At 40.5% G+C, this 24560-nt stretch overlaps 1 protein-coding gene across 4 annotated transcripts in view; it reads left to right on the forward strand.

Annotated features, from left to right (window-relative positions):
• Adamts3 (ADAM metallopeptidase with thrombospondin type 1 motif 3) overlaps positions 1–24560 on the forward strand; it is a 183715-nt gene that overhangs the window by 82147 nt on the left and 77008 nt on the right. For all 4 annotated transcript variants that reach the window (XM_045161178.1, XM_045161179.1, XM_045161180.1 and 1 more), the window contains exon 4: positions 13609–13765. In XM_045161178.1, coding sequence (XP_045017113.1) covers positions 13609–13765 — 157 coding nt within the window. The remainder of the gene's footprint in view (positions 1–13608; positions 13766–24560) is intronic.

Consider the following 24560-nt stretch of genomic DNA (forward strand, 5'->3'; position numbering starts at 1 on the left):
TTTGATGATTTCAATGGCCCCTACATACAATGTGGGAGTTCTCCAGTGAACTTAAAGAGAAAAATATATATATTACAGAAGTTTTCCCCAGGCATGACTTAAAGTGATGTTGGACGTTAAGTAAAAGTTGAATTTGTAATGTATTTTATTTATTTTTAAATATCTTTATTTGCAAGGAGAGGAGAGGGGGGAGAAAGAGAGAGGTAGAGGGTATGGGGTAGAGGTAGATAGATGATAGGCTCATGGGCACACAGGGCCCCTAGCCACTGCAAGCAAACCCCAGATCCATGTGTCACTTTGTACATCTGGCTTGACATGGGTACTGGGGAATTGAACAATTGAACCCTGGTTGTTAGGCTTTATAGGCAAGTACCTTAACTGCTGAGCCATCTCTCCAACCTTGTAATGTGTTTTAAAAAGTGCTCTTAACAAAAGCACTCTTAAACCAAGGCTGGGCATTGATGGATTGGAAGATGTGACCAGAATGCTGTAGGAATTGAACCATGTATTTCCCCTAAAATAATGGTTCTGCAGTTGTTGTATTTGTGGCAACTAATAGAAACAAATGACTGAAAATAACAAATATCGGCTATACATATCTTTTAAGAAAATTTGTATGCATATACACATGAGTTTTAAAACTAAAATGAACTAGGACAATTTATCCACGTCATTTTGCTAATTGTTAAACATGAGAGTGCAGCGTCTTTCCACAGTGGCAAAAATATACCAAGTACCTTACTAAGTTGGGCTGCACTCCAGTTAATTGACAAAATCCTTCCTCATTATTCCCACAATGACTATTGTCAGGAATACAGCAGTGAAGAGTCATCTTTGGGAAACATAAATTTAAATCTTTATGAGAAGCCAAATATCTAACCAAGATTTTGACACCAGGAGACATATTTTGTTATGTTAAACATGTTCGATTTTTGTCAAAAAAAACACAAAAAAACAATCCCATCTGTGTGGCTTTTAACTTCCACATAGCAAAGGTGTGGAGAAAAGATTCAGGAGAAACAAAATGGGGAAACACAGTGGACTATGTAGTAGATGAATGAAGAAATCCTTCCAAGTAGCAGATGCTTAATCTCTTACCTTATTTACTGTGCCAGGGCTTGCTCTGCAACAAGGTTTAGGGGTGTGTGTGTGTGTGTGTGTGTGTGTGTGTGTGTGTGTGTTTTGAATGTGAGCCACCCCTTACAATTGTAGGTATCAGTATTATATCATGAAACAATATCACCAGAAACTCATAAAGATGACTGCTATAGAGCAAGGATGACTTCAGAGGGAACCTAAGGAAGTTTTCATTCTGCGTTGTTTTCTTCATGACATGTACATCGTTGTGAAGCCATGACACTTTATGTGCCTGTTTACTTAAGCTGACATGTACTTCAGGCAAATGGATGTAGGGACTGACGTCTCCACTCCACGTTCCCTGGTCTGAGATGCTCAGTTAGACATCGCAGAGACTCAGAGGCACGTGCTCAGTGGAGCCGTTCAGCTGGGCAACTTGAGCCACCGCAGCCATTGTGTTACAGTTCTTCCCTTCCAGCCCATGCCTCGCCTGTGTTCTAGTCACATGGCATCTTCCCATCGAATAGCTTTTTCCTTTGCTGCCTTCAGTCTAATATGTGTTGACCTATAAGCGGGTATTCTCGTCTAAGAAATTTCATTGTTAGAACCTACAATCATCCCAAAATCATAGCTCAACAACCCTTGCTCCATGGTCCATTTGTATTTTGCTTTGCTTTCTCGAGGTAGGGTCACATTCCAGCCCAGGCTGACCTAGAATTTACTATGTAGTCTCTGGATGGCCTCAAACTCACAGTGATCCTCCTACCTCTGCCTCTCGAGTGATGGGATAAAAGGTGTGCACCACTATATCCAGAGGAGGAAGGGAAGGAGAGAGAAAATGGGTGTGCCAGGGCCTCCAGCCACTGCAAACGAACTCCAGATGCATGTGCCACCTTGTACATCTGGCTTATGTGAGTCCTAGGGAATTCAACCTCGGTTCTTTGGCTTTACAGGCAAGTGTCTTAACCTCCAAGCCTTCTCTCCAGCCCAAGATCCTGCTGTTTTATTTGCACAGGGATGTGTCTTATGTCTTGAACTGACTCTAGGGCTTGGCCTGTGCTTCCCCAGGCAACTCCAGAGGCCTCTTTGTAAGCCCCGGGCTTCTCCCAGCTTGGGAGTTGGGCTCCTAGAGGAAGCCTCTGTGGGTCATGTGTCTATGAAGTGAGGGGGACACTGTGAGGCACTCTCCCTGAGGCTCAGGGGTCACATGGTGCCACTGCCACCATACTGTGGCAGATCAGCCTTGAGAGCTGGTCTGGGGTCCTGGGGGCAGAAATTGAACTCGACCTCTGAAGAAGTCAGTACCAAGATTATGGTAAGAAAGGTTATGGGATGAAAGGTAATTGAGGCATGGACTTCTGTAGAAATTTCATTCTGTGTCATTGACCTCCTTCCAGTGCATGGAGTCCCTCTGTTGACCCTGAGGCTAGACTTCCTCAGAGGGCTATCCTAGCATGAGACACATCTGTGACCCCTGGGAATTTATTAAATATATAAACCCTCGGGTCAAAACTCAGAATCTGCATTCTGACATCTCCAGGTGATTCATTTGTACTTTAACCTTCAAAAAACCGTAGCCTAGGTGATATTGACCATGCTGTGGGATTTCCCATATCTATCCAACAGTGGAAGAAAAACAGCAAACTGAAAGAAGATTTGAACTGATCTGGAATGGACTTTTATTTACAAATGGAATCTCCATACTCAATTTTGCTTATCATTAAGTTTTACTGTTAACATTGACTGCAATTGAGCTTATTTTTAGGAGCAGTGACTATAACTTTAATATGTGTCCTCAGAAAGTAGCATAATATACATTCCAAGACTTAATAGTTGTTTAACACTAATCATATGGATGGAATCGGTGGTAAGGCTAATATGATTAAAGTGCATCAAGTAAGGATATAAAAAGTAGCAAAGCCATTATTTGTTTTAAGATATACTAATCAATGATGTGCATTAGTTTTTCTAAATAATCTCTAAAATATAAAGTTAGACTCTTGGATTTTGAGTATTCCTTGAATGCTATTCTTTCATTATGGCAATCTGTAAAGCACTGTTTCCTGTGGCATTGGACTACTACAAATTTTTTTTTTTCTAAATGAAGTGAATCTTAATTTTTCTTACAATTATTAATCTAAGATGCCTTGAGCCAGAATGCCATAAATGTATGCAATATTTACTATATAATTAATAGATGACTATTAGGTTATGACCTTGACTTTAATTCAGGGATTCTATGTATTCATTTTCCTCTAAGTAGTCTCCTTAAAATTTGTTTCAGAGCAAGAGAATATCCATATAAAAATTCATTTTGACTGGCATATTATTTTTTAAGTAGTTTTTCTCAAACCATAACTTCCAGACTGCTGCTGTTTCTGAGCATCTGCAGTACAGGTTAAACTTGCCGATGGCTAATGCCCGTCCCAGTCCTTCTGAGTCAGAAGCCCTGGAGTTTGGAACATGCAAGGGTGCTGGAGCTTGGGACCTAAACTCTCTGGCATGCTAAAGCTTGTGACCTACTCTAGGAGCTAATGATATTTCCCTTACAGTCATGTTTCAGTTCTCAATTATGGTAATAAGTGATCTTGATCTTTTTAAAGTCAGTTCTTTTATAGGAGCTCTGATAATGGAATTTAATTTCAATAACAGAGCAATTGAATTGAAGGACATTAAGATTTCCTCAGATTATGAGATAGCCCCAAGGTGGTTAAGTATTACACCAGTTAGAAGGAAAGCTGTGAATAGAACCCAAGTCCTGGCTCCTCCCTTATGCTGAGACAAGGTGACTTCGTCATTCTTACAGCTGGCAGTTCTGTAAGTAGCAAGACCATAAAGGAAATATGGACCACTTAATACGAAGGATTACCGGCTTGTTGAATTAGCCATATTAATCAAATTAGTATTAATATAATCTTAATTAAGTCATTTTTTGGAGATTATCTTTGTCCACGCCAAACTCACAGCTTAGGGAAAAAATCCAAGTAAAATGCCTTAACATTTAAAATTCGTGCATTCTCCAAAGTGCCACATGTGTCTGTAGCTTGTTTGCAGTGGTGAGAGGCCCTGGTGCACCCATTCCCTCTTTTATTCTTTCTCTCTCTCTGCTTGCAAAGAAGTAAATAAAAATATTTTTGAATTCAGATATAATCTTTATGAGTAGTTATGAATGGAGCCAAGGTTTTCTTTAAGTCAGTCTTTATTATGTCTCAAGTTCCATGAATGTTAATACTTAGCGAATGTATTTTGTTAGATGTTCAATATTTTCTGAAAATTAGTATAAATGAAACCTCTGGATGACCTTTGCCTCTGTGATTGTATAATCACAGCGGGGATGGGCAGGCCCAAGCGTGCATCATTTGTTTTAAGTGTTCAACGAAGACTGGCTAATGACAAAATATACAAATAGATGTCGCATCATTTCAGTTTCCCAACTCCGTTACCTTCTGCAAAAGAAAAAAATTCAACTATTTTCTGTTTTGTCATTTTTTTGTTTGGTGTGTTACCTTCATAGAATTTTTGTAATGAAATTGTTGTGACCGCAGAGGGACGCAACCTCTAAGCGCATGCCACGTCAGGAAATGTAGTAGGGCTGGCCGGGACGCTTATTGGGAACTAATGAACAGGCGGCCTCCTCCGGAGCCACGTCCTATCTCTGCCACCCTGCGGTGTCCTTTCTGCCTCATTCTGCTGGCCTCTGAATTTAGAACAGTGTTTAGTTGAACCTTTTTTTTTTTTTTTTTTTCCTCACTGAGTATCTTTCTAACTTTAAACTACAGGCTAGTTTACTTGACTCATCTTACTCTGCAAGGTGCGGTGGCAGAGAGACTCTGCAAATCAGTGTGTCATGTGCCTTGGCTCTGTTCCTCAAAATCTTGTTTTCATGAGATAGAGAAGGGCTTCTTAGAAGCCAGTCAGCACTTAAAAATAAAAGAGGCACTGACCCAGCAGCAGGGGCATGGCAAGAACATAGGAAGAGCAGAATATGGTAGAATTTCTCAGACTTCACTCAAATCAAATGAGCTACGCTGACTACCTTCATATGAGTCTAATTTCAGACCCATTCGCATGAGAAGGGGCAGTGAGTGAGTGGGAGTTGTGTGAGTAGGGTGGCAAGAGATACTGCTGATCCACTCGGGTCTTTTGGAATTTATCCTTGCTCATACCTTGATGCAGTTCAGACTTGTGGTCTACATTTATAGATAACACATTGGTATTATCTTAGGCTGTTGTAGTTGTGGTGATTTGTTAAAGAGGACACACAAAAGGAATATGCACATATTTTTGAAATATTTGATATTGATAAAAATGGTCAACATATTTAATCCTACAATTTACAACTTTTACAGAAAAGTGTTCTCTTATTTCAGATGAGGCCATCATCTTTAAATTTTATTTTTAAAAATTTTTATTTTTATTTACTTGAAAGAGAGGGGGAGAGAGAGAGAGAGAGAGAGAGAGAGAGAGAGACCGAGAGAGACAGAGAGAGAGAGAAAGCATGGGCGTACACCAGCGGCTGGAAACAAACTCCAGATGCATGTGCCACCTTGTACATGTGGCTTATGTGGATCCTGGGGAGTTGAACCTGGGTTCTTTGATTTTTGCAGATAAGCGCCTAAGCCATCTCTCCAGCCCTAAATTTTATTTTTAAATGTAAGTAGTGTATGCCATTCAACAAGTACACACTGTGAGTATGACAGAATATGAAGTTCACATGCATCCATGTATGGCAAATAGTCAGCAATATGAAAGCAGTAAGGGGAGCTAACTAAAGGACAGGCACAGGAGTGGGGCTTCAGAGGAGGGGACTTGGAGGATGGGAAGAATTAGAACAAAGCATCCAGACACAAATATGTGAAAATGCCACAGTGAAGCACGTTACTTTTCATGCTGAACTCAGTAATAAATGTAAGCTCATCAATCAGAAAATAGGAGGAAGGTGATGTGTAAGAATCAGCCCCTAAGGATTTATAGCACATGCCTGACTTAAAAGAAGGATGCAGGTTTGTTCACAGTGAGCTTCCTTAACATCATGTTGTGTAATATTAGTTACACAACATGTTAAGACCTAAAACCCAAAAAGCAAATTTTTTGGTTCGCTATGAGATCTTCCCCCAGCTTCTCTCATAGCAAGCAGAACAGGATGTAAGATCTCATCAAGCTGCACACAATGATGACAGTGATCGGCTTCCCAGGACTTCACTTATGTAAGCCCCTTCCTCGCAGGCCAGCGTTTAAACACTGTAGTTCACTCTCAGTAGTCCTGTCTGGGTTCCAAGTAACTGTGATAGGAAGGGGCTGGCAGTAGATGGGGGAAAAGTAAAGCCATCAGGCTGGCTTGATAAACAACCCTTCAGCCTTTAGGGAATCTCCGTAGAGTTTAACTTCTTGTGACTCATGTGAAAAGATTCAGGTGGTGGGGAGTTAGAAGTTGTATTCTAATTAAGGAACTGAAATGGTGAGGTGTGATGTCACTGATGGTTAGGTCCTTTTGTTATAAGACTAATTTCTGTATGGGTTGAGATAGCATAATGGTTTTCATAAGGATTCCTATCTTAATTTATTTCTGCCTAGAGGGCCTGGCTGCCACTGCCTCCATAAAGCCTTTTAGTGTTGTAGATTTACAAAGGAGCTTCCAGATTTTTTAGATGTTACTGAAATAAAGCAGCCAAAAGCATCACTGTGATATGAAATGCCACCCAAATCCAGATATAAATCTGCCATTTGATCAGATCTACATTTGAGTTCAGTTGACATCCAATTCAGTAGTTCTCAATTTCTAAGTACAGCTAACATAAATAACCATCCAATAGAAAGTTGATGCTGAGGACCTTGGAAATACAAATAAGATTCTGGATGATCAAAAGGAGTGAAAAGTACTTGTGGCACAAGAGAAGGCTTTATGAAAATCAGTGCCATGTCTTGGAAGATATTTTAGCTCCCTTGAATCTTCTTAAACTCTATCTGAATTCACGCCCCCAGTCTAAGCCTCTTATAATATATTTCAAGGAAGAAGTCCTGTTTGGGGTTTACAAATACCCCCTTCAAATCTTTACACCTTTTCAACCATTTTGCCTTCTTCAGTATGTCCTCCATAGAAATTATGGGGATGTCATTGAAATATCTCTAAAAATTCTGGAGAGATTTAGAAATAATTTTCCTATAGCAACTGTCCATTCTATTGATGAAATAGGAACCACATAATGATACCTTGCTTGTTACGTTAATAAAATAAATGTTTGGGGAAGAAGAAGCAGAGTAATAGTTCATCCCAAGATGTATTTTCATGTAGCTTGAAGAAACTAAGATGTTGTCTCTTAAAGGAATGATGATAATCTTTATTAAATATCATATATTACACATGCAGACCCTGATAAAACATTTTTCCATTATCCATGTAGACATTTACAACTTACTCCTGACTAGGTACCCTAGCAGTCTAAGGCTATAACCAATTTAGCCCAAGATGATAGCCATTTAGTTTCAACTGCAGTCATATATATTTGGCACGTAGTTCACAAAATGTTATAAAAGACCTATGTAGCCCCTGTATTCTTCCTTGACACATTTGAGATGATTTATAGGAAAAGAGGATAGACATGTCACATATAATGCTGGATTTTTCCCATGGAACAAGACATTTACCATATCAGGCACAGAATTTCTGAGGAAATATTAGTGATTTTTGCTAGAACTTTATGAAGTGTCCCTTGGGCTGACTTTTGTCATAAATCAAATACAAACTTAATCTTCCCTTGGTGACTGGTGTTTATTATCATGACATATAAAGGAGAGTGTTTTATAATTCTTGTAAGACTTTATAATAGATACTTATAGACATTATCTCATCTGAAACTCCCTGTAGACCACACCCATCACTCACATTTGCCATTTCACATCTGAAGAGGATGAGGAAAACGCTGAAGCTTGTGTATTATGGGATGTGAGAGCTCCACCTGGAGAGTAAGCAGTGTGGTCCTGGCAACCTCTGTCTCTGTCCTCAGAGGCTATCTGACTTAATTCTAGATTCTTGGCAGTGTGTAAAGAGGGTGATGTAGCTGAGACAGTTGACCTGATGAGAGGGAATTAACAGTGGTGGCTCTGTGGGATACATGATTGTTGTATAAATGTTCATACAAAATGCTGTCAGGGGACCATGGAGAATGAATCAACACAAAATAAAGTCTTTAATACAATGTGTTTAATAGTAGATGGAATTTAATAGACTTTCTTTTTACAAAAAAGTGCTTAGGTTTTGAAACTAGTTTGAGAAACAAATATTTTATGTTGGGCTGCATGGATTAAAATGGTAGATATGGTGGTCTTTGGCAAAACAGGAATTCTATAGAATGTCACCAAACTATACATCAGTTAAATAGCATTAAATGAATTAAAATAAGTATATTTGTTTAAATAGAATCCCTTGGGGGCATATGTCATCCTTTATTTGGATTTCTAAAAGCATATAGGTTTATCATTTGGAAGTTTCTGGAAGCATTATAAATACTATTAGTGATTAGGAGGCCATGGTCTAGACTTCTTAAATTTTGTACACATTAGATTTTATCATTATAAGTCACTCAGTTGTCATATGTCATAAATATATCCCATGAAAATAAAACTGGGGAGGCTGAAGACAAGAGTATGAGCTATGTAATATGAGGGTGTGATAACACACGGTCTCAGAGCTTCCAAAAAACGTCCTTGAGTGCATAACTACGTAAATGAGGATGTTCATGGATGAAAGAGCCTTCAGTGCTTAATTATCAGTACTGATAGCTTTTCTACTATTAAATTTATGAGAGTCACTCCAACTTTGGCCACTGCTGAGGGTAGAAAATCAATACGGCAGGCAGAGCTGTAATAGAACTTGAACCTACCTATAATTGCTAAGATGCAAGAATCTGAAATACATGCAATTTTTACCACCTCTGGTTCCTATAGCTCTTTGCAATGTCTTCTACCCTGACTAATGAAATGATCTTGTGGGTCTAGTTTCTCTCTGGCAGGCTTTGTTCTTCACATCTTCTTCACTGCAATTACTCTGACAGAACTGTCCTCATTAGGAACACACACACACACACACACACACACACACACACACACACACGTCTCTCCCCACCCCACCCAATCACACAGCCAGTATCCTTAGGAACAGTGCCTCTTCATTTCTCCCTCTCTCCCTCCCACAGCTAATATTCAGTTGCGTTTTCCTTCCATCTCATTTGATTCCACTTGTCCATCCCACACTTCACATACAAAAATATGCAGCACTTATCTTGGGATGATGTGACTAACAGAAAATATGACAAAGCCCATTTCCACACAGAGTGGTTCAAAGGTTGACAGTCATCTAGGTATCACCTGTCAGGGAAAAGGGATAAAACATGACAATTACCCTAATTTAGGTGTGCTGGGAAGTACCAGTGAGTCAACACTCTGTGTAGCTGGAGAAAACTGAGCAAGATGGAATTAGGAGGATCCAGCAGGATGGGCAGAGCCAGTCCATGCAGAGCTCAATCAGCTTTCACAGATTTTCTAAGTAACCTAAAGGTTCTATGAGCACTTTTTTCTAGGTTTTTCTCTTGATTCTCCCTCAAATCTCTTAATTTTTCTTTTTTCACTTACTTCAATAGCTTTAGTAACTGCCTCTGAGAAGATCTCAAATCTGATTATTTGTTTTTAGGGTTACATTACTAACTAACAATTATGCATTTCCCCACTAAAAGTTGGAAAGTTCTATGTGATAGTCTGAATGTACGGTCGCATAGACTCTGGTGTTTTATTTAAAATTGAGTTTGCAGTTTCAACCCCTAGCAGACAAACTCCTGCAGTGGGGGCGGGGGCTGGGGTGTCACTGGGGGCAGATCTTGATTCCAGCCCACAGGCATCCACAGAGCAGTCTGAGCTCTGGCCTCTGCTTGGGTGGTTCCTTGGCTCTGTTTCTGTCTGCGTGCTTGTGTGGAGCAGCTTCTTCCACTGCTGATGGAAGCTCCCCCAGTGAAGTGAGCCCTTCCTCCCATAAACTACCAGGTTGGATGCTCTACCCAGCAGCTACAGCGTTAACCACTACACCAGAGGAACATGATCAAGACAATGAACTGACTTTCACATAACTTCGTTAGTCTTCTCCTGATGCCTCTACTTGCTAAGTACTGGGACTGCCAACATGGGATCATGTTCAGATCACTTTTCCATTTCTGGGAATGAAAGTATTAATTTCTTAGTGAATTTCAAAATTTAGCAGCAATCTTGGATTATACCTCATTGTCACTTTTCTCTCTTCCTTCTCATATTTTCATTCCTCACCCCCCAAAAATTGATGATTTAGTGTGATCCAGGCACTGTCTCAGGCATCTGGGATACAGAGTAATCAAAGAAGACTGAAAGTGATTCTCGATTCAGGTGAAAGTGACGCAGGTGGGGAGGGCCTGTAGAAGGTAGCACCAAACCCGGAGATCTCAAGTAGATCTGGACGGGGGAAGCATTTCCTGCAGATGTCGGGTGGTGGCCTGGAGTGTGGGTAGGTGCTGAGCGTCGGCCTGGTCTCAGCTGCTTTTGTTCTCTGCTCTGTTCCCGACGCCTCGCCTCGCCTACCTCCTGTCACGCCATAAGCATGCCGACATGCCTATCTTACGAAAATTCCCGCGCCTCTCTCATAGTCCTCCTTCCTCTGTGAAGGTTAACCTTGACTCGGTGTGATCAGATGGAGAAACAAGCAGGAGATTGGGGAAGCACATCTCTGGGTATGTCTACAAGGGCTTCAATGGAATGAATAGCTTAGTCCATTCAGGGCTTCAAAGTCTACACTCTTGGCAGATAGAACTGTGGGATGTAGGGTGTGGTTGGAAAAATAGGTCACAAGGAGCATCTTCCTTGGGGCTGTATCCCGCCCTGGTCAATCCCTGTTAGGCTTCCTGTCTGTCATGAGATGAAGGGCCTCTTCCAGCACGTGGTATTGCTCAGGCATATGGAGCCAAGCAAGCACAGGCTAAGTCCTCTGAAACTGAACAGAAAACATATCCTTCCTCCAAGTCACTCTGTCATATTTTGATCACAGCTGAATAAGGGTAACTAACTTCCTTCTCTGTTTATACCATTCATTTCTATAATGTTTCACCAAAAATATTGAGTGCATTATGTTTTGTTTGTGTTTTTTTTTTTTTTTTTTTTTTTGCCACGGATGGTGCTTGTGTTTAAGCACGCGAGGACTAAGATCACATGTGTCTCAGGAGGAGACAGACTTGTAGAGGAAACAGGACGGTAAATGTTCACAACCCGCACCTCCGCGGAGAGGAACATGTGCACACATCTCTCTGAATCGTAGTATCAACTAAGATGAAGTTCCTCCTTTGTGGACTATGGGAGTGAGAAAATCATTTCTAAGGATTTAACATTTTGAGTGAGACCGGAAAAATTAAAAAGAACAGGCCCATCGAGGAGAAATATGGCATGGTAGGGTGGGACTTGCAAGAAGCATAAGTGTCACTTCAAAGCCTCCTGTGGCTGGAACCTCACGTGAGCCCTGAGAGCGGGACTGCTTGGCTGGGAGGCAGGGCCACAGGAGCAGGACCCTAGGACTGAGGTGGTGAGCGTGCGTGGTGGTAAGTGCCACCTGAGCTCATTTGAGGTGCTCACTTCCATGTGTTCATCAGAATCTCTCTTCCCCAGGGTCTGCAGCCAGGCTCCATATCCTGGTTGTCATCACAGTTGGCTATGAGCCACATAACTCTATCCCGCCCCCTGTAAGTAGAGAAATAGTAAATATCCCCGTGGAAGTGATGGGGGCTGGCCGGTGACAGTGTCCCAGGTGGACTTCTGCAAGCTCTTCCCTTTGCTGAGTGGACAGACTTGGGAAACAGGAGATCCAGTGTCACTCTAGAACCCAGCATAGCTGTGTGGAGAGGACACTCCTTCTGGCTTACCTGGAACTGTCCAGAGCCCTTGTGTGAGGCTCAAGGAAGTACCAGACCATTGCTGATCTCATCCCCTTCCGCTGAATGGATGTGCTTACTTGAGAAAGGAGTTCTGGCTGCCGAGCTGGGTTAAATGAAGCCATTGCAAATGCCAATCAGTGGCCAAGGTGAATGTTTGTCATGATGCATTCTTATGGTGCTGTCCATTGAAGCAGGTGTTAGATAGTTGCCTGTGAAGTCACTAGTTTCTGCTGATGTTTTGCAGTGCATCATGAGATTATGAAAGGAAAATAGTCTAATTTGATTCATACTTATCACCCAGCTCACTGGACATTTTGAATACCTGTAAGCACATGTTTTATTTATGTGAGCAGACTGAATTAACTGGGGGCCAGATGAGCTGTGTCTGTGGGGATTTGTTTTCTGAAGTAGTTGGCACAGTGTTGTTTAAGGTACATTTTTATTAAGCTTCAAGTGAATAAATAGAAGATACTCAGGTTTCCTGCCTTTTAAAGTAGTGGAGGTCATGTAACCCAGCATTGTGTTGCTGTATCACAGTCCCTATGGCTAGCACTTGATAAAGCAAGGAGGTTCATTTAGCTCATAATCCAGGTGGCTAAAATGTCCAAACAACATGGTGTAGGTCTCTGGCAAGCAAATCCCCTGATATGTCACCTCATGCTTGGAGAAGCAGAGTGGGCCAGGAATGCATGGCATTGCCTGCTTTCTTGAGAACTGCTTTGGCTCTTTCAACAGCTACATTGATGTCTCCAGAGTGTCAAGCTGCCATGACTTAATTGGTTTCTGATATTTCTCATCTCTTAAACACCCTTCCCACCTCTAAACCATGTTCCATGCTGGAGATCAAGCTGATAGCACACAGAATTTTGAGGAGCATGTCTAAACCATGGCCGCTGCCTCTTGTCCTGCCTTGGATACTGTCTCAGCCTCTCTTAAGTGTGTTTTGCCCTCTAAAGGAGATGTTTAGGTGTTTTTTGTTTTATATGTGGTCTAGTGGGTGGGGAGTAGAAACATAGGCTAGTATGTGAACGTTTGCCTATTTGTTTTCAAAAGGCACATGGGCTCATTCTTGGGGACCTTCTCCCTACTTTCACGTGGTCCAGTAGCCATTGTCCATTAATCACTAACTGCTTCTGTCCTTCAGTCAAACTTACATAGGAGCATCATTAGCACCTATGACACTACCCAAGACCATCGTAGGAAGAGGGAAGGATCATGACATCCAAATAGAGGAGAGACTTATTGAGATGGGGAGTGGATATGATGGAGAATGGAATTTCAAAGGGGAAAAGGGGGGAGGGAGGATATTACCATGGGATTTTTTTATAATCATGGAAAATGTTTAATAAAATTTAGAAAAAAGGGAGAATAATGTAAATCATACTAAATTGGTGACTTAATGGATGTTTTTTATTCCTGCCTTATCAATTTCTTACATTATCTGCATGACTGTATGTACTAATAGCTTCACTATTTAAAATTTATAGTCAAATGTGGAAAAAAATAGATTTCATGAATTCATGGGTCTTGCTATTTAAAAAGATGTAAGTTGAAAATAATATTTTTAATTAATTTGGTTTATTCCGTTTTTTAGGCTGGAATGATAAAAAGTGATAACGAAGAGTATTTCATTGAACCATTGGAAAGAGGTAAGCAGATGGAGGAAGAGAAAGGAAGAATTCATGTTGTCTACAAGAGATCAGCAGTAGAACAGACTCCAAGAGCCACATCCAGAGACTTCTACTACAGAGGTGGGCGTCTTGAAGAAGGCTGAATAATCATCTATCCTTTAAGGTGTCACAAAAACAACTCTAGCCTCAATTAAGAGAATATTATCATGTGCTCTTGCAGAACGTAGAAGCAGAAAAATGTTTTCTCTAAGTCATGGCTTAAGTAAATCTGCTTTTTATATACTATATTTTTATCCCTGTGAATTAAAATATCTCATTATATTCCTTCATGATTTCTTTAAAAGTTTTACATTAAAGCTACTTAGGTTATGTCAAAGTTAAAAATATTTTTTCCAGAAGTATCTAAGTTATCCATTATTAGTATTATTTCAAAAGTTCTTAAATGATACATATAAGTATGACAAATTTGTTTTAACACTAAAGTAATAGGTACATTAGAAAATATTTATGATCTTAAGGTCTTTTATTTCTTACTTTAATTTCAAACTTACTTTCTATTTCAATGAGACATAAGTGAAGTTCTAAAAACTTTTACAAAATCGATCTGCATTATGGTACATGAAAGCATTCTCGTTTTGTTTGGTGTAATGAAATATACAGATAAATTGATATTAGCATGATTGTACGTATCAGGTATAGAAGTTCCCTTTATAGAGAAAGGAATTTAGAATCTGTATATTTGTATTTCCCCACAGAATTTCCAACTCCACTGTTACTATACTCTAAGGAGGCTGGAGGAAATGCAAGGGCTTTCAGCACTTTGAACTCAGTACTGGTCGTTTTGATATTGCCTTTCTAAGTTACTAGTTAGGTGTGGCTTTCAGAGGACCGCAGCTGCTTTAATGTAATACACCAATGGGATAGTACAATTGAAGGTACATTTGAGATTTACTCAGCCTGACCATAGACCACGGCATGTTCATGATAAATATCTATTGCATCATGGTGGCAGAGTTTGACTTGCTTTTTTCTCAGTTGACATCTTTAGCACAGACGGAATCATTTTCTATCTGACTATTGAAAATTGTGGTTGATTAACAATATTACTCAGATTTAAAAAAAAAAACCACAAAACTAAACAAAATATACCCCTGCCCAGAATGCATGCATGGCCATCATTAGAGACTTGCTTTGGGCAGTCTATTTTCGGAGGGTGGGCAAGCTATACTTACATGACGTCATTCAGTATTTTTCATAATTTTTTTTGAGTCTCTAGGTTCTTGGGCTTCTCCTGTCAAATTACAAACTGTTCACTCACCAGAGGCTTTGTTAGTCATTTCTGTAATTACTTCGTGCCAGTGGGAAGCAAATACCAGTGAGCCTTCACCTCATGGCTTCCTTTCAGAACTTTTCATTTTCCTGCAGGAACCCAAGTGCTTGTGTAGTGGGTGTGGTTGTCATGGTGCCCTGAAGGAGTGTCTTTGTCCCAGGTGGGAACCATGGTGTATTCACAGATGATTTTAGAGTTGCTGCCGGTTACTGGGGAATGAGAGCAGGGATAATGAGAAGACTTTAGTGAGGCTAGGAACCTTTTAGGTACAGAGCCTTCCTTGAATCTAGATCTCTCAGGAGGTGCTCTAACCTTTTGTCCTGGTAATTTCTCATGACCTTTGCCCTGATCAAAGAGAATCATCAGTGGACCTGGTAAAAAGAAAATCACCACAAAAAAAAAAAAGCTAAGTTTAGCAAATATCTTCTTAGTAAATGATGCAAGGAACATGGTTTTACTCACATATTGATATCAGTGAGCAAACATTCTTTTAGGTAAGTGCTAAATATAACATTTTCACAGCTGTATGGTTAATCATCTAATCTAAGGGCCACTTATTTGTCAAGGCTACTTATCTTGAATCCATGCAGAAATACTTAACATATACAGGGAATTTCTTTTCAGACTTATTTAGTATGTTTCAGTCAGTGCATTTATACTAACTATTGACAAAATGAAAGCAACTTAGAGATTGAATTATTACATGAATTTATCAGAAGGCAGTGTGATAGTTAACATGTTTTCAAACATGAAATAAAGATGCAACTTTTTTTTCCTTGAATTAAATGTGATTTTTTTTTGACAACTTCCATAATTGTAAACAATATCCCATGGTAATTCTCTCCATCTTATCCCCTCCCCATCTCAAACAGTCTCTTTTATTTGATGTCATGATCTTTTCTTCATATTATGATTGTCTTGGGTAGGTAGTATTAGGCACTGTGAGGTCATGGATATCTAGGCCATTTTGTGTCTTGAGGAACATGTTGTAAGGAGTCCTACCCTTCCTTTGGCTCTTATATTCTTTCTGTCACCTTTTCCCCAATGGGCCCTGAGCCATGGAAAGTGTGATTGAGATATTTCAGTGTTAAGCACTCCTCTGTCACTTCTCAGCACTATGGTGCCTTATGAGTCATCCCAAGGTCACTGCCATCTGAAAAGAGAAGCTTCTCTAACCAGAAGTGCGAGTAGCATTAATGTATGAGTATGAACATTAAGAGAAGTGCTTACTGGGCAGTTTGATGAGCATAGTATATGCATTAAGCCAGATAGCAGCAGATGTTACACCCCTAGGGCTCATGACGACCCCTGTTGTAGGTTTTCAGTGTCAGGGATGTATTCCCTCCCGTTGAGTGGATCTCCAATCAAATTAGAGGGTGGTTGGTTTCCCCTGTAACAGACATACCATTGTTGCACCCTTTGGCTCATTTGGCCTGGCTGGCTAATTATAAGGCTTGCAGTGTCCACTGATGAGTATCTTCACTGGTGATTTCTCTTTCTCCCATTGAACTGCATGCAGAATGGCTTCTTCCAGCTTTCTGTCAGCTGGTCTACATGGAGGAGGTTATCAGCTCAGTTCCAGCAGGATTTCTCAGTGGCCTTGCAGCCCAAGTATGTGGAGTCTTCAGCAATAGGGTCTTACCATCTATTCCTGGTGGGAAACCAAGGGCCTCAGCAGTGGCCTGTATATTTTGGGGGTATCAGGGACCTCCCTGGCCAACAACTCAATGGAAGGTATCCCATCCCTGTGACTGAAAATTTTCTAGTAACAATCTATGGCTCCTCTGTGTTCCATTGTCTGAAAAAGTAGGTTTCCATATAACTTATTTATATCCTCTTAGATTTTGATTAGCTCTCCCTCCACCTTTCCTTTACTCAATCTTTCCCTGACCTCACTTAGGCCTTTTCACTCCCATGAATCTGTTACACCCATTCTCATTCTCATTCTCTCTCTCCCCCCACCTCTCTCCCTCTTTCTTTATCAAATAAATAAATAAAAATAAAATATTAAAAAAGAGGCCTTGTTTGAAGGAGTATCTCTGAGGCTAGCACACCTTTGAAGGAACATTGTCTGTTCCAGGTAAAGACTATTGCCTGGTTCCTTTTTGTATGTTTTTAGGATAAGACCTAATACATTTAGTAATAATTAATATTTATTCTTACAGAATTTTATGGAAGAACTCTTCATTTTTTTACCAGTAGTATATAATATCATTGCGTATTTCCTTTGTTAAAGAAAAGGGTGAGTATTTCTAAGATATTAAAAAATGAAATGATAATGTAAAAAAAATTGAAGGTGACTTCTAACATGTCCCCTAAGGCTCAGAGGACATTGCAGAAGAGAAGGCAGAAAGAACTTAAGAGCCACAGGGTGGGAAGACATACTTCGAGGTACTGTCCTTCTACCTCACCCAACTGGTGCATTTATAACTCCTCAGTGATTAGATTCCCCCACTGGGGAAAGCCCTCGGTGATTACAGATACCCCCACTAGGGAGAGCCCTCGGTGATTACAGATACCCCCACTAGGGAGAGCCCTCAGTGGGTTGGAGATTGGGGAGAGGGGAGAAGAGAGAACCTGATGGGATGATGACCAATTTGCAATGTATTCATACATTAAATTTCCCAGTGAAAATTATTAAAAGAACAGTTAACTGGTTCTTTCCTATCTCCTTGTAAAATATGTATAAGTTTAGTGAAAGGGGTTTGTGTATGAAACATAAACCATGAGTAATGTATTACATCTTAAATTTCATATTTTACCAATTGAAAATATAGGAATGTAAAAATTGCATTGAAACCTTGGAGCCCAGGATTGCCAAGTAGTTATCAGTATAGCACAACATTTGAAGGGAAGGATACTTGGAAGGTAGAAATATATGAGAAATGGAAGAGAAATTGAAAGCAATGCATATGTACTAGGGAAGAAGAGAAGTTTAAAGAACTGAACCAGCTCTTGATTTATAAATGAAATGTTTGCCTATATTATTAACTATAACAATAAATATACTTATGTTAATTATTCATAAGGAAGCAGTTCATACCAAGGAGAAGCTTTGCTGTTATTTAAAGTATGCTTGGTATGTATGGTTATCAAATACACTTCACTATCAAAATATACTTCAAGCTGGGCATGGTGGTGCACACCTTTAATCCCAGCTCTCTGGAGGCAGAGGTAGGAGGATCACCAAGAGTTCGAGGCCACCCTGAGATGAAATAGTGAATTCCAGGTCATTTTGAGCTAGAGTGAGACCCTACCTCAAAAAAGCAACAAAATTTACTTCAGTCTTTGCTTTTACTTATGATGCCTGCTTTTCCATCAGGGTAGGGGTAGAATCCAGTTTGGTAAAATATTAAGCTTATTTTGGCTCCACCCATGTCATCCTGTACAACACTCTGTAAGGAAGCCACTTATGCAATGCCACTGTAAACCTTTCCTATGAGTCATGTAGACATTTCTGGGGCTTTTTAAAATTTTTGTTTCATTCTATTTCTAATTTATACAATTGTTACTTCTAGAGAAGACAGCTTGCTTTAAATCCAGTGTTACTTATTTTCCTGCCATTGTGTGATTTTCTTTGCTTGGTCATTATGCATAGACTTTAAGAAGAAAAATGATTTAGGAAGAACAGTGACATTCACTTTTGAATCTGTCCATTTGAAATTTTAAAAACCAAACAAATTAACACATTCTTTTTTTTTTTTTTTTTGCTGTTGTTTGTTGACATTTTATATACATGTAGAGAATTCAGGTGGGTTAGGTGACTCCCAATCCTGTTGATCTTTATGAGATCTTTATGAGATCTTTCTTTCCCTGTTTCATTATTGGCATCCTTCTGGTACGTAGGATGGAGGCTAGTAATGTGTCAAGTAGTGGAACAGTGGGGAAAGTAAGCATAATGTAAAAATTATATTTTTATTTACTTATAGTACATGTTGTCCACTAAGCTGTGAAGGCTACACTTACACCAGCACAGAGTTTCTGCTCCAGTGGGATTCGGCAAGGGAAGCTGAATTCTGGGTTGCATTTTACTCTGATTTTCCACTGTTACTCATCTGACCTAAATATCAAAATTAATTTTAATGAGTAAAGCAATGGGACTAAATAGAACTTCTTATACTTGGTAATGTATACTGGAAGGACTTGCCTACGTGGTGTCTGGAGCCAGGGCCCTGGTAGGCATTTTGTAGAGGTTTGCTGTTGTTGACGGCTCATCATCTATGTCTTGCTCTATCAATTTTCAGCACATTATTGATGAAAGTATACACCTAGAAGAGACGTTAGTGCAATTTACTTTCACCTTTCAAAATAATTCCAACTACTTACAGTTTATAAAAAGCATTGATATTTTGCAACATTAACTTATTCAGTGGTTGGCCCAAGATATTTCCATTTATTAATGCGGAGCTCTGATTAATAACCATATAAAGCACTTTACAGGTTTACACAAGTTTTCCTCAATCTTTTAAATATTTTTAAATGTAATTCTCATGGAAATATTTTTCTGTTTACTCCGTTGTATATTGTTCAAGTACCAAGTCTATATAGCATTAGAATTTGTTTTCCAAGTTTAGCATGTTTTATAGGTTTTATTTGCTGAGTTCATGTTTTACAGGAATAAAATAATGTCTAAACCCCTTTTAGTGAGGCAAATGAATAGGATAAACATTTTTTAATATATTTATTGATTTATTTGAGAGAGAATGGGCATGCTGGGGCCTCCAGCCACTGCAAATGCACCCCACATTCATGTGCCTCCCTGTACATCTGGCTTTGCATGGGTCCTGGGGAATTGAACTGGGGTCCTCAGGCTTCTCAGACAAGTGCCTTAACTGTTCAGCCATTTCCCCATCCCATAAACATTTTTAAGCTTATTTTATTGATGTCTTGTAATATGTGATATGTAAACTGATCAAATGCCATCCATCTTCTACTCACCAGAAGTTAGCATGTTAGAACCACTTCACTTCCAAGTTCATAGGAAGCATAGGTAAAGAGGTCATTGGAATTTGATGGAGGCATGCCTTCTTTCCTCACTTTGTGAGGTTGCTCTTGTTATCTAAGGTGTTGGGCAGCCATGAGAGAAATCATGGCCAGTATAGTGGAAGGGACTCCTTCTACAAGGAGCTAGCAGGAAGTTAAGTAGGCTGAAAAGAAAATATTATATGTGACTCATAACATCTTGTGTAACTATCTAATGTTTGAAAAGTCAGAAGCCCTACCCTGGTTCAGGGTAGGACTGCCATGACCTAAGGCACCTGGGCCACTTTCCATCACTTGTCAGCATTCTTTTCTTAAATTCATGGAGAAACGTTCCAAAATGATGCCAACATGGACTTATATCAATGGACATTTCTGGTGTTAGGATTATTTTTATACATAAAATCATACTAGCAACTATTCCAGTCCTTATTTTCTTAATCAAGTCTCATCTTTTTTTTTTTTTTTTTTTTGGAAGGGAAAGAAGTGTTTATTTCAGGCTTACAAATTCCAGGGCAACACCATGAATGACAGAGCTGGATCCCTTTTATAGGTCCAAGCAGGAAGACACCACCAATAGTTAGCACCCCAAAACTTCCAGAGCTCCAGCTACATTCCACACACTTAGGGCTCTGAGTGCCATCACCAGTGACACCTCTTCCCCAGTAAGGCTTCATCCACTGGAGTCTCAAGAGTCAACACTCAAGCTTGAGTCGATGGGGACCATACATTTAAACCATTACAAGCATTAATCAAAGGGCACAAACCTCTACCATAAGAATGCTTTTTGATGGGCCCAGTGGACAAAGAACTGTTGAAGCTTCCTTGTGGGAGTCTATGACTTTCCAAGCAATAGCTTTTGACTTTGTTCTTGGTACCAGGCATGACTTCCCTCCCACTGAGTGAGGCCTCATATCGAATCAGAACAGTTGATTACAACCCTAACTAATGTGCCACTATTGTACCCATGGGTACATTTCGTCTGGCTGGTTGATTTTTTAAAAAAATTTTTTTTATTAGATATGGGCATACTTATGTATGTATGTAAACAACACATGTTGGTACCATCCTTTCCCTCCTCCCTGCCCCTTTTCTGAAGAGGCCTTCCTCATGGGGATGCAGGTCAACCCCATGGGGATTGTGGGTCATGCATTATGGGGGCAGCAGTCAGTTATGGGGGAGGGGCAATGTCTCTGCAAAATATTCCAACTTGTGGCTCTAAAACTCTTTCTGCCTCCTCTTCTGCAAATTCTCTGAGCCATGTTGGGTGCATTTTAAGTCTACCTCAGTGATGGGCACTTAAGAGCCTCTGGGTCTCTGGTTTGGTAGGAGTTGAGTGTCCTCGGTGTCTACCTCCTTCACCCTCGTGCTGATAACCAGGTTCACTAAGAAAGCAGAACTCTTTCTCATTTCCCCAAGTCCTCTACGGTTTCATCTAGGGCCAGGGTGGAGTATACTGGGTCAGTTATCTCCTCTGGTAATTTTTTATTTTCTTATCATGTGACTATATCATATTGTGACTTGAGACTTCAATATCTTCAGTTCAAGTCAGCTATTCTCCATTTCTTCCTTTAATGACCTTGTGCCAACGATGATAACACAATTTACAGCACTCTAATTAACAAAGTTTTGAATGCTGGTAATTAAGTAAATGGGGAGGCAATAGATTATTAGTTATAATAAAATGATCATTTCTTTTTGTTAGGAGTGATTTCATTTGTAGAATTTAACTTTTTTAATGTTTTTAATTTTTTTAAATTTGTTTGCAAGAAGTGAGGGGGGGAGAGAATAATAATTAGTGCACCAGGGCCTCTTGCAGCTGCAAATGAACTCTAGATGCATGCACCACTTCGTGCATCTGGCTTTAAGTGGGCACTAGGGAAGCAAACCTGAGTCATTTGGCTTTCCTGGCAAGTGCTTTAATCAATGAGCAATCTCTCCAGTCCTTTACTCGTTCTTTCACTCTTTCCATGTGTTCATGGTGAAAGCAGACACAATATGGGAGAGGCAGTGGCATTCCCCCAGAATGTCAAAGGGAGTCTCGGATATTAACCAGGGCATAAGTTTCCTCGGCAGGCTAGCTGGCACCTCCAGGCTGACACTGTTTTCCTGCCTGGCTGTTGACACCCTGTCTCTGCCCTTCTTTCTGAACTTGACGGGGATCTGTGCACACCGCCATAGCAGACTCCCCTGAGCTCTGGCTGAGGCTCTCATTTACGTTATAACTCAGTCTGTTGTGTGGCCACACTGACCCTGGTTGGCAGCCTGTCTAGAGGGCCACACCTGCTGTGTAGGGCCATGGGTATTAGCAGCTTCATTGCCTACAGTGGGAAGATGGGCTAGCAGTCCAGGGCAAGAGAGCAGAGCAGAAGGCTGTGGGCTTCTGACCTGTTTTAGATCTCCCCTTGTATACCTGATTCCTGGCCTTGCAGGGAGCTGAGGAGAAATTAGAATCGCTTTCTTCTCCCTGCTCTTCTCATTGCAGGAGCTGCCCGAGATCCACACATCTGGAACAGGACGCCTTTGTCCTTCCTCCAGTTGGATGTTGCTTCTCACTCCTGTAGCATCTTGATTGAGATGGATAACAGTCAACACAAAACAAACTAAATAGACAAGCAAACAAATAACCTTGTGTGTCCATTTTCAGGCCTAGCATTGATGTGTTATATGGTAGCTAAGAACTTGGAAAATCCTCTCTGTGAAACCTAACTTACTTTCTTTGAAAAATCTTAAATTTAGGATGTTGACCATCAACTCTTTATATTCCTTTTGTTTTTACACATGTGTGTGTTTATTGTGAACGCATGTATGTGCCCAAATAACATCCAAGTGTGTTCATCTATAGTGATCAGGGCAGAACTCATGTGTCCTGTTCCATTGCTTTCCACCTATTCTTTAAAATTTATTTATTTGTTTTTTTAAGAGAGAAAGGCAGATAGAGAATGGGTGCACCAGGACCTCCGGCTGCTGCAAATGAACTCTAGATCCATATCTCACCTTGTGAAACTGGCTTAAGTGGGTCCTTGGGAATTGAACCTGGGTCCTTTGGCTTTGCAGGCACATGCTTTAACCACTAAGCCATTCCTCCAGTCTCCACTCATTTTTATATGAGCCAGTCTCTTACTGTCCCCAGAGCTTGCATCGTTTCTGTGACCTCCAGCAAGTCTCAGGTCTCTGTTCCCTTATGGGACTACAGCTAGACATTCTTCATGGCCACACCAGCTACATATTCCTTTTATATTGTTATAAGAACACTTAACAAAAGATCAATTCTCAGTTTTCACATGTACAGTAGTGTTAACTGTAGACACTACCCAGTACACAGTACATCTCTAGAATTATCAATAACTCTAAAAGTAAAACCAAAAGCGCCTAGAGATACTTCATATCTTGGTTGAAATAGATAAATTTAATGCCTTGACTGCTCCTGATGTGAATTTTTTTTTGTTGTTGTTGTTCTTAGTGTAGTTTGATCCTAAGTGCAGCCTTGAGTCGTTTTGTAATTTTGGTCACTTATTTAAATTAGCAATGTCTGTTTCCTCTTCTATAAAACAGAGGAAATAATAGGGATTGTTTCAGTTTTTCTTGGATTAAGTCTAATATTGATACAAAGCACTTGGCCTTAGTTCATTAAGTACTCAGTATGCTAACCTTTACTGTTTTATGAGTCTATCTTCCTTTCATGGTATTTCATATCATAGTTCACAATCTTTAAAGAACTCTCAGCCATATGTGTTACTTTTGTTCTTATTGCTACAAGTACCTGACAGGAAGCCATTTAGGGCAGAGAGGACCCAGCCCGTCACGATACCATGTCTGTGGCTACTGCAGGAGGCGCGCAGGGAGTGGGAACACGCCGTGACTGCCTGCTCTCATCCTGGCGGACTAGCAAGCACAGTCTCGGGAAAGGGTTGCACGTTCAAACCTCAAGGCCTATCACCCAGAGGTCGACTTCCTCCAGATGAGCCCCAGCTCCCAGCATTTCTGGCGAGGGCCGACAGCTGTGGCCAAAGCGCTCACACACGTGTCTGTGAGGGGCACCTCGCGCTCGGGCCATGCATCATCCGTCTTTGGGCGCATTTTCCGGTACATCGGCGTCGCCGTACCGCGTGTCCCATGGTGTCCCACAGATGCTCTTTCTCTCGGCTGTCGGGACTCCACTCCGTGGCGAAATCTCCATGACGGTGGAGCTCCGCGGTTAGCGCTGTCTACTGTGCGGACCCACGAGTTGACATAACTACGGAGCTGTGACGGAGACGAATGGACGATTCCTGCAGTGACTTGAACAAATACCCCGTGTAGGCTACTGACAAGAGGCGAAGGAAACAAGTCCACTCAGGTCCAGCTTAGTGAACCATTGAGCTTGGTGGGGTGACATCCAGGAGCACGTGCGACTCAAAGCCATCTAAGTTACAGACAGCCCATCCCAGCATGGGGAAAAGCTCAAGTCCACAGCTATATTACACTAATGAATTGCTTTTTAGCTTGTACTTGATTTTAGTTCATTTCAACCTAAATAGTTCTATCTCATCAATTGCTATTTATTGTACAGTGTGGGTCTAACTTTATAATAGTCCTTGAGGAAAAAATTAAATTTTATTTCAC

Source organism: Jaculus jaculus, chromosome 11 (genome assembly GCF_020740685.1).
Source record: "Jaculus jaculus isolate mJacJac1 chromosome 11, mJacJac1.mat.Y.cur, whole genome shotgun sequence".
Lineage (NCBI taxonomy): Eukaryota > Metazoa > Chordata > Mammalia > Rodentia > Dipodidae > Jaculus > Jaculus jaculus.